At 43.0% G+C, this 15,576-nt stretch overlaps 1 protein-coding gene across 4 annotated transcripts in view; it reads left to right on the forward strand.

The window, feature by feature from the left end:
- The first annotated feature begins 283 nt into the window (after positions 1-283).
- The window catches only part of STARD9 (StAR related lipid transfer domain containing 9), a 120,486-nt gene continuing 105,193 nt past the window's right edge, over positions 284-15,576 (forward strand). For all 4 annotated transcript variants that reach the window (XR_007453802.1, XM_049613455.1, XM_049613458.1 and 1 more), the window contains exons 1-3: positions 284-386; positions 6,396-6,465; positions 8,091-8,207. Coding sequence is in view for 3 of the 4 variants with exons in the window: in XM_049613455.1 (XP_049469412.1) it covers positions 340-386; positions 6,396-6,465; positions 8,091-8,207 (234 nt within the window). In the remaining variant the exon portion in view is untranslated. The remainder of the gene's footprint in view (positions 387-6,395; positions 6,466-8,090; positions 8,208-15,576) is intronic.

Raw genomic sequence — 15,576 nt, forward strand, 5'->3', positions numbered from 1 at the left:
AAGCTAATTCCTGGTAGGTGGGGCCTGGCCTGTATGGCTCAGGATTGGCTAAGACGCCGTCGAACAGATTCGCCCTTGGGCGGGGCTGTGTTGGGAGGTGCGTGGGCGGGGCGAGGCGGGGCGGAGCCAGGCGGGCTTGGCTGGCCGGGCAGGGCGATCTCCCGCCCACCGGACTCACGATTGGCTGAGGCTCCGCAGGCTCTACCCTTGCTGGCTCACTGCGCGCGCATGGGCGGGGCCGTCCCGTGAGGCGCGTGGGGCGGGCGGGGCTGGACTTGGGGTTGGGGCTGGGGATGCTGCGGATGGGCGGACCTGCTAGGCTTGGGCTGTGGCCGGGGGATGGCGAACGTGCGGGTGGCCGTGAGGGTCCGACCTCTCAGCAAGAGGTGAGTCTGGAAGGGAGGGGGCTCCTGAGGCGTCATATGAGCTGAGAGGAGGGCGAGGTTCCCGCCTCTCGCTCAAGTGATTCTGGCGCGGAGAAGTCAGACACAAAGTGGCCCAAGGGGCCAGGGTCCGGAAACCCTAAAAGCCTGGCGGGACAAAGTTTCGGTTAGAACTTTCGGGTCTCGTCCTGGGGTATAGTGCTTACTGGATTGCGTCAGCTGTGGGCTGCGCTGTGTCCGTGTCCCTGGAGTCCTGTGAGCAGGAGTTTTGGGGGACCACGGCTCAAGTCTTGATGCATGGGTTGGGCCTTTCTCACTGAGTTCGCTGAGAAGGGCTGGGAAAGTATCCGGGGAGAGGAATGGGCAGTGTCTTTTCTTCTTGGTGGCTCTGGAGTACCTGCGGGGGCTGAGGCAGAATTGTGTTTGCTCCTGAGCGCACATTGGTTTCTCTGCACAGATGTGGAGAGAGCCAGATTGTAAGGCATGAGAGGGAAATTGAGGCCCAGGGAGAGCGCGGTTTCATCCCATGCACGGTAGCAGAACTAGGTAGTAGAAGGAAGTTATTCTAACCCGTTTTCTTCAGTGTCGTCAGTGCTTATTTCCTCATGGGTCAATCAGATCCATCATCTCTCAGCTCTTGAGGCATCCAATATCAGGCGAGATAATTTCTTCCCTTTTTCATGGATTTTCCACTCCTAGGTTTGGAAAGCCAGGGAAGGGCTGGTATTTTAACTGTTTTTATTTGTTTGTTGTCGTTTTTTAATGTGGGGCTAGAGCTCACCCAGAGATCAGGAGAGCAAGAGTCTCATGCTTTACTGACTGAGACAACCAGGAGCCCCTGAACTGTGTGTGTGTGTGTGTGTGTGTGTGTGTGTGTGTGTTAATTTTTTAATGTTTTATATTTTTGAGAGAGAGAGAGAGAGAGAGAGAGCGAGGGCAGGTGAGGGGCAGAGAGAGGGAGACACAGAATCTGAAGTAGGCTCCAGGCTCTGAGCTGTCAGCACAGAGCCCAACATGGGGCTTGAACTCACCGACCATGAGATCATGACCTGAGCCGAGGTCAGATGCTTAGCCAACTGAGCCACCCAGGGGCCCCACCCCTGTACCGTTTTTTAAAGAGCTATTAGAGTTTGCTGATAGGTATAGAAGGTGTAGAAAGAACACTGAGAGCAAAGGACTTCAGCTGTTAGAAAACCCCCTTTTGGGGAGACGATGTGTAGAGGGAGGTGAGTGAGAGGAGACAAAGCTGGCAGAATGTAGTTTGGGATCATAAGACATATAATGGAATTATTTGGGAGGTTTAAAAATTTTCCAGGACATAAGGTGGCTTGCAAATTGGGCAGAAGGATAAACAAAAATGCATTGTCTCCCATAACAAAATTTGGTACTAGCAGGGATTATTTTTGTCCCTGGTATGGTGGTGATTGGTTTTGAAAAGTCATACAATTGGCAGAATAATGAGGAGAGCAATGGGATGAGGGAAAGAAACAAGAACAGAAAAGAAAGTAGGAAAAAGGCAAAAGAGATACAATGAAGAAAGAAGGAAAGCAGTACGTGCCTGAACTGCTGTGTTTAGATTGGTAAGTGGTTTATGACATCGGGCTTCTGCATGATTGAATGTGGTGACTTATGGTTGAGTTTTCATAGGTGCAGCTGCCACCTTGGAGGTAGCCTCCAGCTCATCTTCTTTTTGCAAAACTGTTTTTTTAGGGTTCTCAGGATAATTACCTTGAACACCCCTAACAGTAGCCTCTCAATTCCTTGAGTGCTAGGAATTTATAATAGTGTGGATTAGATTAATAAAATGCTGTTGTGGAGCACCTGGGTGGCTCAGTCGGTTAAGTGTTCAACTTCCACTCAGGTCATGATCTCCCGCGTTGGTGAGTTTGAGCCCCACTTCCGGCTCTGTGCTGACAGCTCAGAGCCTGGAGCCTGCTTAGGATTCCAGGTCTCCCTCTCTCGCTGCCCCTTCCCCACTCCTGCTCTGTCTCTTGCTCTCCAAAAATAAACATAAAAAAACTAAGAAAATGCTTTTGAAATTGAGTTATTTGCAGCCATGGTAGAGAGTAATTTATCTCATCAAACAAAAGTGAAGGTGAAAGAAGGGCACAAAAGCTTTCTTGCTTTTAGTTTAGGTTACGAGGCTTGAGCCTCAAGAGGTAGAATGCCAATACTGCAGATATCCAGGTGTGAATAAATTATATGAGGCTGAAGATTCGGGAGCAAATATGGATAAACCCACTGTGACTCTTCAGCTAAGAAGTCAAGACCACTCCTGTCTTCTCAGAGAACCCTGCAGAGATGCAGCTATACCCAGGGTTTGTTAACTTCCACTATCTTTGCTGGGGTTCATCCAAATGTAGGGAATCTGGGGGCGCCTGGGTGGCTCAGTCGGTTAAGCGTCCGACTTGACTTCGGCTCAGGTCATGATCTCACGGTCCGTGAGTTCGAGCCCCGCGTCGGGCTCTGGGCTGACGGCTTGGAGCCTGGAGCCTGCTTCCGATTCTGTGTCTCCCTGTCTCTCAGCCCCTCCCCCGTTCATGCTCTGCCTCTCTCTGTCTCAAAAATAAATAAACGTTAAAAAAAAAATTCAAATGTAGGGAATCTGCTAATTATGTGGTTTGTTCAACCTTCAAATAAGTCACTGGCACGGATTCAGCTAATAGTCATTGGATATGATGTACTTGTGAAGAAATCTTAGAGATCATCTGGTCTAAGCTTCCATTTTTTGTTTTTCCAGATAAGAAAATGGTCTTGTTTAAGGTCTAAAAGTAGGTAGAGTCAAGATTCCAGTCAGTAGACGAAGTTGTTCCTTCCTGAGACGACCGAAAAGTTGCACTTCTTGATCAAATGCCTGTTTGCTTAATAGGACTGGGGCTGACCATAAGTAAAATGATAATGTGGGAAATGGTTTTGATTCCCTCCCACTCCTCACAATTTCCCATAATTAGAAAATCTGTAGCTCATTATGTGATGCTCTTCCTTGCATATCCAGAATCATTCATTTAAAGAACATGTTCTCTTCTGTCAATATTGTAGGCTCTGGAATACTCCCCACTGCCCTGTCAAAAGTTACTGTTCGTATACTATATTCTCTTTCTGTGGGTCGTAGGTTTTTTTTTTTTTAAATCTGTAAAATAGGATAACTACTTCAATGTTTTTTTATGAAGATTAAATGAAAGAATGCATTAAAAATACCTAGGGCTTGGCTCATTTTAAGGGTACAAAAAAGTGTTCGCTATAAAGTTTTTAACAATTATTTTTATTACTCCTTATACTTAGATGTCTGCTTTTTTTTTTTTTTAACTTTTACAAATGATTAGATAATAAGTGGTAATGGCTTGCTTATTTTCCCCTCTAGGACAGTGATTCTCAAATTACCATTTGCATACAATCCACCTGGGGAGCTTGTTACAGTGCAACTTGGTTGTTGTTCCCAGCCCCATAATGCAACTTGTTAACAGGAATTCAAATAAACCCACCAACTCACTTAATTCTGATGAAGGTAGCCTGTGGACCACACTCTAAGAAACATTGTTGTAGGAGTAAATGTGTAACTGAGGATTTATCCCTGTGCAAAGGGAAATTCAAAGAAATAAATGCCTCTTGGTAGAATTCAGGACCCCAAGGCAAGTGTTAGTAGCGCCATTCCGCCGCATAAGGCTCCATCTCTGCAGACTTTCGTTGAGCTCTGTGTGGCCAGCTCCCCAGTTGAGGTTGGTGCCCTTTCTTTCTGTTCACTGTTTTTTTCAAGTTTATTTATTTATTTTGAGAGAGAGAGAGAGAAAGCGTGAGTTGGGGAGGGGCATAGAGAATCCGAAGCAGGTTCCACACTATCAGTGTGTAGCCCGACACAGGGCTTGAACCTATGAACCATGAGTTAAATGCATAACCGCTTAACCGTTTGAGCCACCCAGGTGCCCCTGTTCTGCTCAGTTTTAATTCTCCCTCATTTTGTTTTAGAATAGCTTGGAATCCCTAGGTTACCAATGGCAGTGGTCCAGGCCTGGAAGAGTCAGCATCTTACCCTTATGATTTGTATCTTTCTTCCAAGAAGTAAAATTCAGGATGTTTCTTTTCAGGCTGCTTTATATGAGAGAGTCATAGATGAATCCTCAAGAAAGGGTGTTCTTAGAAAAAATTAGGTAATAGATTTGGAAAAGTTATTGCATGATTTTTTTTCTTATTTTCTTTATTGTCCAAATTTACTACAATATGTGTATTGCTTTTATAGTGGGAGGAGAGATAATAAAATGTACCTTAGAATGAAGAAAGGAAAAAAATGTTATGTAAAATGTTAACAGTAAAGATGAAAGATTTTCTTTAGAATCATTGAGGGCTCATGAGTAGGGTGTGGTTTATGATCCTGGGGGACTAAGAGTATCTCAGGTGCCTTGAGTACTATCTAGTATAAAATGTGAAAGAAAGAGCATCAAGGCCTTGAGGAAATTTAGGTAACAGAAATGTTACTACATGGGAGAGGGAAATTTCCCACCCAGGGCTTTATCCCAGACTCACTCACTGGTTTAAAAAAATAATCTTAGGGGTGCTTGGGTGGCTCAGTCGGTTAAGCATCTGACTTCAGCTCAGGTCATGATCTTACAGTTTGTGAGTTTGACCCCCACTTCGGGCTCTGTGCTGACAGCTCAGAGCCTGGAGCCTGCTTTGGATTCTGTGTCTCTCTCACTCTCTGCCCCTCCCCCACTCACGCTCTGCCTCTCTCTCTCTCAAAAGATGAATAAACGTTAAAAAATAAAATCTTAGGGGTACCTGGGTGGCTCAGTCGGTTAAGCGGCCAACTTCGGCTCAGGTCATGATCTCGCGGTCTGTGAGTTTGAGCCCCGTGTCAGGCTCTGTGCTGATAGCTCAGAGCCTGGAGCCTGTTTCAGATTCTGTGTCTCCCTCTCTCTGACCCTCCCCCGTTCATGCTCTCTCTCTGTCTCAAAAATAAACATTAAAAAAAATTAAAAAAAAAAAAAAAGAAAAAAAAAATCTTAAATGTAAAGACCCTTGTCTCACTATGCCTCTCCTCCCCTCCCCAAACTCTCAAGGTCACATCCTCGGAACCATGAGGAAGGATAAAAATGAGACAGAACATATTTTCTTAACTTTCAGGTTCTAGGCTAGGAGTAATTTAGTTGATTACTTTCATTATAGTGGGGGAAATGCCAATGAATTTAATTCTCATCTGCCATTTTGGCTTTCACTTCAGCTAAAAGGTCTTCATGTTATGAAAAAGGATTTCATATCTAGAATGGAGTATATTCTGTTTATTTTGGGCTTCAGGTGTATGGATCACTTGAATTAAGCCCCTTAAAGTAAATTTAGGGGTTGGTTGGTTATGTAGTGTTACTACATAACTGCTACATAGGAAAATTCTTGGGAATCTTAACTCTCATTCGGATGTAGGAAGACAAAAGGAAAGGATTTGGAAAATGTGTTCTCAGTGTCTCAACAGAGAGGACTCCAAAACCCTTTTCATTATTATCTGCGCTCAAAATCCTAGAAAAATGAGAGGGGATGACTTGTGCTCTGAGCAAAGGGTACTCTGCAGAGTTTCGGGCCTGATTTCTAAGGTATGGTTAAGAGCCTAGGCTTTGTGGTCAGATAAATCTGGGTTTAAATCCCAGTTCTGCCACTACTTGATGTGTGTTTGGACAAGTTACATAATTTCTCTCAGCTTCAGTCTTCCATCTGAAAAAATGAAGATACGGTAGGAAGCCATGTCAGGAGGGTGTGTTAGCGGTAAGATTGCATAAGATGAAGCATAATATGACTGTACCTAATACAGTGCCTATCACGTGGAGGGTGCTCAATAGTGATACTTTTTAGCTCTTCTAAAGCCAATCTAATGATCCAGAGAAGCACGTCTGCCGGGGGACAGCTACTTAGGAGACAGCAGTAGGGAAACATTTTGTCCCAATAACGCTGGTCTCAACTTCCCTTTTCTTGATTTTTTTTTTTTTTTTAAAGCAATGTTTCTTCTCATATGAGTTTGGGTCTTTTTTCTAGGGAGACCAAAGAAGGGGGAAGAATTATCATGGAAGTTGATGGCAAAGTGGCAAAAATCAGAAATTTAAAGGTAAGCCTGAAATTGTTTTCCTTTCTCTTTCCACTGAGGAGTTTGTATGATTACAGGGGCTTCTGGGATAAAGATGTGTTTAGGGTGGAGGATTGGGAGAGGGAAGAGTTATAACCCACTACAAAGCAAGTATAAAAATAAGGCAGGAAAGAAGTATAGGAATTGTGGCACGGCCGCCCAAGTTCTGTCAAATAGGGTGCAGATGTTTAGAAACTGGTTGGTAATTATTTATGGGCACCATGGCCAGTTTAAGTCATGCTGGGTACATCTGTGGATATACTTAATTCGCCTGACCACGAGTTAGATTTTGTCCCAAGTCCCTCATTTGATATCACTTAATTTAGAGGCATTACTATAGATTTTAATATGCATCAGATCTCAGAATGGAGTAGGTCACTATCCTGGGTCTTGTTACAGATTTTCTTTCACAGATCTGACTGACCTTTGAGTCACAATTGGACAAACGCTGGAAACTTCCTCCCCCACCCCACACCCCCTCCCAGGGCTGATTTTCTCCATCCTATTCCTTCCTTTACCAGAACAGCGGAAGTGGAAGAGTTTCTTTCTTTCTGGGCCTTGGGGTGTGAGGAGGGAAGCTGGCCATGTGACTGCTGCTATAGACAGCTTGCAGGTAGTATTAAGCACTCCTGAGAGTGAGGAAGCTGACTTGCAGGAGTGAGGGTTATCAAGAACCCAGGCCTTCCAGCCATGCCCACTCCTGTGATGTGATGTGATACGATGTTTCCCTTGACAGCAGCTCTGGGCTAAAAGAGAACAGGACCTGCCAAACTTGCAACAGGAGCTCCCCAGGGACAAAAGACCTTTTATTCTCTGCTGTCTCTTATTTATGTCTCTGTTGCTTAAACACTTCAAGGGCTTTGTTCTGAAGGTGAGACTTTTGGTTTTTAAGAATAAATCCTGGCCAGGATCAAACTCTAATCTGCTCCCTGCACACCTCCTTAGCTGTCTACTTCCTTGAAGTCATTTATCCACTAAAAATTTCTTAGTCATTCTGATAGCCTCTTTCTACTGTAGTTTATGGTGGCTAGTGCTGGGGGTTGTCTATCTCTGTTCAGAGTCTAAATATTAAATAGTAAGACATTTCTGGGAATAATACCATTCTCCCCAGTACCTGGAAGTCAGTGTGGTTCCAAGCTCTGGCTCTACCCTCATCTACCATGGGCAGTTGGGTTGGTCCTTGCTTCTGTCCATTGTGCTTCCTAATTCACTAGGGGTGGATACCCAGGGACCTCTGTGAAAGCCCTCAGTTGGTAGACTGTCAGGCCCAGGCACCGAACTACACATGCACTCCTAGTATCCTTTACAGAAATGCCTGGAGAAAAAATGATAGTGATAAGAAGATGCTCCTAGAGGGACTTTCTCTCCTAAGCTGCTCTGTGCTTGGTTCATATATAGGCAGATAGGTGACAGCATGATAGGCACATTTAATTCTCCAGGGGTTTTAAATGAGGAAATGACAAAGGTTACTTTTTTTTCTTTAGGTAGATAACATAAAGATTTTCATGACCAGTTGAGGTCTCTCTAGCTATAGCAGGGAGGAATCAGGTGGCACTGGCTAGATTCTGATATTATGATAGAAAAGACTATCCTATGTTTGATTTTAGGTGGACAGTCGACCAGATGGCTTTGGTGACTCCCGGGAGAAGGTGGTGGCATTTGGCTTTGATTATTGCTACTGGTCAGTCAACCCAGAGGACCCCCAGTATGCATCTCAGGATGTGGTAATGTCATTTTCCCTTCACTCTCCTCAGTTCTGACTGGATAATTATTGGGAAATTAACATGGGGCCTGGCTATATCTTACTTTAATATTTTGGTCAGAAACTAATGATGTTCTGCTTTGAGAAATAGTAGTGAGAGGCTTCGGTTGCAGAAAGAACAAAGGAAATGGGAAAAGACTGCTTGCTCAGGTCATGAAAGTTGGCTAGTGTCCATTTAGGCTTGGGCCACAGCAAGATTCAGGTGGGTAGAAATTAGTTCAGGTAGTGTTCTACTCCTACGGCAGATAAATGGGCTCACCTAAAACTTGGCCTTTGGTATATACAGCAAAAGGACCCGGAATCCTAGAGGCTAGTATCTTTGACACTCAGGCTTGTTCTTATGGTCCTAGGCTGAGTGTAAAAGGGCTAGACATCTAGTCTGGCAGCCTGCAAGGTATGTGAGAAGTGAATTCTATTGATCTGCTGAGGATTGAGAGGACCAGTCAAGGCCTTCCCAGCAAGACTGTCGGTCACCCTTCCTGCCTCTGGTAGTTCTACTTAGCTCTCTCACAAGCTTCTGAGGCAGCAGGTCTGGCCAGCTGAGTCCACAGGGCTTCTCTCTGTTTCTGTGAAGCAGCAGCATTGTCCTTGTTGGAGCACTGTTGAAGGTCATGCATTCAGTCCCTGTGATGGCCTGCAAACCTTGCCCCATTGAGTTTTATGACCACAGACAATAGCCCTCGCCTCAGCAGTTACCAAGATACTTTCTATGAAAGTCCATCCCTAATATTAGAAAAATCACTTATTTGGCCTTCTGTGGGTCAATATCATCATACCTACATATGAAAAAAACAGTATACGAATAAGTCCTTAGGAAATACCACTGGAAATGGAAATATTTTGGGGGGAAGTCTGGAAGAACATTGCCTATCAGTCTATATACTTTTCCTTAAATGTTTATTTATTTTTGAGAGAGTGAGTGCATGCGTGAGTGGGGGAGGGGCAGAGAGAGACCGGGACAGAAGATCTAAAGCGGGCTCTGCACTGACAGCAGAGAGCCTGATGCAGGGCTCAAAGTCACCAAACCATGAGATCATGACCTGAGCCAGAGTCGGATGCTTAACCAGCTTGGCCACCCAGGCACCCTGTCAGTCTGTATACTTTTGAATAAAAAGCTAAAGTATGTTTTCTGCTAAGTGTTTTAGTTTTTTGTGGACCTTTTTCTGATTATGCCAAAGAAGCAATGTTATCAAGTTTGAGTGACTTAAAACATGAAAAAAAATATGGTGGGCGCCTGAGTGGCTCAGTCAGTTGAGTGTCTGACTTCAACTCAGGTCATGATCTCACGGTTTGTGAGTTCAGGCCCTGCATCGTGCTCTGCTGTCAGTGCAGAGCTGGCTATGGCTCCTCTGTCTGTCTGTCTGTCTGTCTCTCTCTCTCTCAAAAATAAACATTAAAAAAAAGAAGTTTGAGTGATTTACAGTACTGATTTTTTGCCACTGCAGACTTCTGAGATGATTGAGTAATTTTAAAACATGGGAGTGTAATTCCCCCATTCTTCTCTTCTGAGGGGAACATGTGGAAACAAGACCCTAGACTACTGTGGGATTTGTTGTCTCTGTGGGCCCCTTCTGTTGTAATATGAGCACCCTATATTTGTAGTCACAAGGCGTTTGCTGTAAATGCTTAGCAGAAAACGTCAGTGTGGATAGTATCTGGTCCCTACCATATTTTCTGTCCTTTGGAATATGAAGGCGCTGGCATGTCCAGGCTTTTCTTTTGGACCTTGATTTTTATCCTAGCACTCAAGCATGTATGAAGTATCTGGTTCCTGGTGTTTGTAACTGTTCTACTGACATCCTTCATGCAGAGGCAAGAAAGGAGCTGACTTTCAAATAAGAGGATGGGACTCCTTCAGCCTTTCACAGTTGTGACTACCCTTCTATATGTGTCATAGAAGACAGTGGTCTTTATTAGCAGAAAGTATGAGCATTCTAATGGCTGTTTCAGTCCTGCCTGGCTATAGCATACCTAGATATGGATATAAGAAAAGTTAACCATTTTGTGTAACATTTGATAGAGTAATAATCTGGGTCGGTGATGTATGTAAACAAAACAAAACTACGTATCTGTATCTATATATGTCTCAACAAACTTGGGTATAATTTAGGTGTGCATTTATATAACGTAAGTATAAGAATAATCTGGTGGGAAGCCCAGAAGTCCATAGTGGAGGGGGTCATAAATATGATTCTTCTTCTCTTGCTTGGTTTGAAGTTCAATGGAAGGATCAAATGGGATTTGGACAGGAAGCCTGTGCAGAGAGATAAAACCAGTGTCCCCTGAGGTTTATTCTGACTTGTTTATTAATGTCTAAGGCCCTCATCAGTCCCAAGGGGAGTTAAGATAGGAGATAGCAGGGAAGGAGCCTCTGTCACAAGCTAAAGTAGGGCCAAATGTCCCTGAATAATGGCAGAACTCATATGCATATAAGTTGGTTGGAGAGACTCATTGCTTTAACACAGAAATTGGAGCCCAGACTTAACCCTGAGGTCACCAGGATAGGCGGGGCAGACTGTCATAAAATTATAGGACATGGGGTGGGAAGAATTTTAATGTCATCCAGTTCATCCTCTCCCAAAGTACAACATAGCATTTATGATCATATTTTGGGGGTGGAGGTGAGAGGGGGCAATTTTATTTTTATTTAAAAAAATTTTTTTAATGTTTATTTATTTTTGAAAGAGAGACAGAATGCAAGCAGGGTAGGGGCAGAGAGAGAGGGGGAAACACAGAATCCAGAGCAGGCTCCGAGCTGTCAGCACAGAGTCTGACATGGGTCTCGAACTCATGAACCGTGAGATCAGGACCCGAGCTGAAGTCGGACTACTTAACCAACTGAGCCACCCAGGCCCCTAGGCAGTTTTATTGAAGTATAATTTAGATACAGTAAAATTCACCTTTTCAGTGTACAGTGTGCAGTTCTCTAAGTTTTGACAAACACGATTGTGTAGCTTATGCTATATTCAGTATACAAAACAGTGCATCATTCCCCAAATCTCTTTATGTCCCTTTGCAGTCAAACTGTTCTTACCTCTAGGCCCTGGCATCTGCTAATCTGTTTTCTGTCACTACAGTTTTGTCTGTTCCCAAATATCATGTAAATGTAATAAAATAGTATGTAGCCTTTTGAGTCTGGCTTCTTTCAATTAGCATGATGGATTTGAGATTCACCTCTGCTGTTATGTGTGTTATCTTATTCTGACCTTGAATCAGAGTTACTTAAATCATCTTGGCCAGAAGGAATCTTGTGACTTTGGAAACACTGATTCTAACTCCAAAGAGCAAGGGACCAAGTCCCTGTAGGACTGAGCCCTCTTCATCCTTGGCTCTCTTCCTGTTGTGAGGAAGCACTGTCCTTACCCACAAAAATACAGTACTGATTTCAGAATATTCAAATATTCTGAAAACGTTCCCCCACTGGCTGTAGGAGGATTTTGAGCAATATCATAAGCCATTGCTTGATAGATGTTGGCAAGAATGTCATCTATTAAGTGTCGGTGCTGCCTCATCACAGTCTCTTAGAATGTTAGAGCTCGAAGGGAACTTAGCAATCATCTAGGCCAGGGCTTCTCAACCTCACTACTTACTATTGATATTTTGACCAGATAATTGTTTGCTGTGGAAGTCTGTCCTGTGCACTGTAGGGTGTTTAGCAGCACCTCTGGCCTCTACCCTCTAAATGCCAGTGGCAGTCCCAGTCAGGAAAATAAAAAATGTTTCCAAACCCTTCATGTTCCAGATTACAGCTGTGTGATTTATATGGCATTATATAGGCAGTTAAGGCCCAAGTGGGACCGGACCCATACTTCTTATGGTGGTCTTTTCATTGCACTGTACTCTTCTACCTCCCTGTTTTTATATTTATTTTACGATCTGAAAAGATAGGTTCAAGATTAGCATTTCTTAGTGTTTTAGCACCTCCTAATCTTTAGTGGTGACACGCTTGATAAATAGATCAGGCATCAACAAACATGGGCCTCTAGAGAACAAGGCACTACTGCAAGTTCTAATGAGAGGCTGCTTTATTTGTTAAATATCTATAGTTTCTAAATGTTTATCATTCCATTTGATCATCTCCCAAATCTGTTTAGTCTATCCTCTATATTCCATCTTATAGGTAAGGAAACTATAGTACATAAAGGTTATGAGACTTGCCCAAGTCACTTAACCAGTAAGTGGTGGAGCAGGGATTCAAATCCAAGACTGTCCAATTCTAAATTGTATGTTAGCAAGTCTCATTGACCCTCAATGTTAAAGTCTCATTTAGTCTACTAGAGACCTGGTCATCTCTTCACACATATTATCTGATTTAATCCCTTCAGCAGCCTAAAAGGTAGAAGATTTTATCCTTTGATAGTTGAGGAAATGTAGGTTTAGGTTACGTGATCTGCCCAAAGGTCACACAGTAAGAAATGAGTCTTAGATTTGAACACAGGGTTATCTGAATGCAGAGTTCATATGATTTGCTACAATACAGTATAAAAAGAAAAACAAAAGGGATATAGGAAAAGGAAGAGATGGTAAATTAGGAAAGAAAAGAGATGGTGAAGAGAGAAAAGAGTGTAGTGAATGGGCAGTGGTAGGGGATCATACCACTTGTCTTGTCCATTACCCTGTGACCTTGGTGTCATTAGCTTCCCGTTCTAAAGGCAAGTCAGCGTTGGTCTAAATTGTGTTTTTAGTGTTTGTTGATATTTGGACTTGTAGTCAAGGCTTTTCTTCAAAATGGGCCTACATTTTATCTGGCTTGAATCTGTATTAAAGTTAATCCAGTTTCTGAAGTTAGACTTGGGTTTGAATTCAGGCATAGCCACTTATTAGCTGGCTGGCTTTGGACAAGTTACTTAAATTTTCTGAGTTCTAGTTTCTTGAGCTTGAGTTACTGTGAGGAGGAAATGAAATAATTAAGTTCCCAGATCAGGGCTTGGCAACTGCAATTTGATAAGGGGGTTCCTGAGTACTGTGGCTTGGTTCCCTATGGTGATTACCCTATCACAGTACAAAGGAAGTGAGGCTCAGGCTGCTAAGAGCTGAACTAGACTTGAAAATCTCTTCTTTGAATCTGGTTATGATCCCTTCTGGATCAGCATGCTGCACTTGGAAAATTAACTTCCCTTCCCTTCCTCCTGGTCAGGAATATCTGTTGGAGTGGGAGTCCTCTGCTCAAGTGTATTGTGTTTGGATAATTTTGTGTTTGTAAAAATTTCCATGAAGAGCTTTAGCTCAGCTTTACCCACAAAGGACTGTAATTGGCTGTCAAAACAAGTGCAGACTGAGTCAACAGAAAGCACGTCCAGGAACAAAAAGCTACCCAGCCCTTTGTGGAAAGCAGTTGCTCCTATTCTCCTGGGAATCTTTATTTTAAAATGGTCAGTTATTTGGCTGAAGCACTTGTATCTTTTCCAGATAAAAAATTGTGTGAGTGTGCAGGAGATTTCCTCCTCCTAACCACTAGATCCAAAACTGAAATTATAGCAGCAATGTGATTGTGCTTTTGTTTTTATAATATTATTTAATCTCCACAGTGCACTGAATACCAAACAACACACATAAGTACATCCATTGCCTACCCTCAAAGAGCCCAAGAGGGGGTGCGGGGAATGTGTGTGTGTGTGTGTGTGTGTGTGTGTGTGTGTGTGTGTATTCCTCAGAATTTTCTTAATGCAGAATCATGTCACCTGTGAATAAAGACAATTTGGCTTCTCTTTTTTTAATTTTTAAGTTTATTTATTTATTTTGAGAGAGAGAGAGAGAGAAAATCTCAAGCAGGCTCTGAGGGAGCAGCACAGAGCTCCATGTGGGGCTTGATGTGTCGAACTGTGAGATCATGATCTGAACCAAGATCAAGAGTCAAATGTTTAACCCACTAAGCTACCCAGGCACCCATTGCTTCTTTTGGACTTCAGCTTGAGGATGTTAGAAACTTGGAGTCTTCAGAGGAAAACCTCACATGCCCCTAAAAATGATGAAAGGACTGACTACAGGAACCAAGAGGAAAGCCACTATCAGTATAGTATACTTTGTATGCATTTGCATGTGATTATTTAATGAAGAAATGTCGGTTCAGAGACGGGACGACAGAGAGGTAATAATAATGTTTAAGTACAGAACATGATGATTTTAACAGTTTATGAAGCATTAAACCAGTTGGTCTTCATTTCCATTAGTACAAAATAGAGGATTTCAAATTAAATTGTAGCGGATTGTATGTAATTAGGGCATGAAGAATAACTTGTGCAGAGTTTTTGCATCCTTATATGTGGTTGCTAGATATTTATACTTTAGAATTCCAGAATGTTGAGGAGCACCTGGCTGGCTTATTCAGAAGAGCATGTGACTTTTTTTTTTAATTAAAAAAAATTTTTTTTAATGTTTATTTATTTTTGAGAGAGAGAGTGTGAGCAGGGGAGGGGCGGAGAGAGGGGAGATACAGAATCTGAAGCAGACTCTAGGCTCTGAGCTGTCAGCACAGAGCCCAACATGGGGCTTAAACTCACGAACTGCAAGATCATGACGTGAGCCGAAGTCAGGCACTTAACCGACTGAGCCACCCAGGCACCCCATTTTTAAATTTTTAAAAATGTTTATTTATTTATTTGAGACAGAGGAAGTGGAGGAGTAGCCGAGAGAAGGAGAGAGAGAATCCCAAGCAGGCTCTGCACTGTCAACCCAGAGCCCAGTGTGAGGCTCTCACTAACCATGAGATCCTGACCTGAGGCGAAATCAAGAATCAGTCACTTAACCAACTGAGCCCTGAGCATGCGACTCTTGATCTCTGGGTCATGAGTTCAAGCTCCACTTTGGTTTCAGAGATTACTTAAATAAAAACTTTAACAAAAATACAGAATATTGATATTAGAAGAATGCTAGAGACAATTCAAGATACTTATTTTAACGATGAAAGCCTAGAGAGACAAAAATCAGTTACGGGATTTTTTTTTTTTTTTTTTTTTCTTTTCGGCTAGTCCAGAATTGTCCTTAATGTTTCAGGGAAGTGCCTGTTGCTTATTCCAGTGATGAGGGTCATCAACTGCAGCACAGTGGTTCCTGCATGGCAGAAAATAGGCTGCTTAGCAGAATCCCAACGAAAGCTCTTGTTCTTTAGAATGTTTCTGTTCTTGGCTCTGTACTCATTCAAGTGAGGAAATGGCACTATTGCCATCTAGTAGCACGGGGAAGTATTAGGTGCCTACTATGGATTCTCTGATGTAACTGGGCTGTGATTAGATACTGCTGGCACAGAAGCAGTGTTTCTCTCTGGGGACCCCAACTCATTATAAGATGAAGACAGATGATCTATTACTTCCTCAGAACACAAGTAGAGTGAG

This window comes from Panthera uncia, assembly GCF_023721935.1.
Source record: "Panthera uncia isolate 11264 chromosome B3 unlocalized genomic scaffold, Puncia_PCG_1.0 HiC_scaffold_1, whole genome shotgun sequence".
Taxonomy (NCBI): domain Eukaryota; kingdom Metazoa; phylum Chordata; class Mammalia; order Carnivora; family Felidae; genus Panthera; species Panthera uncia.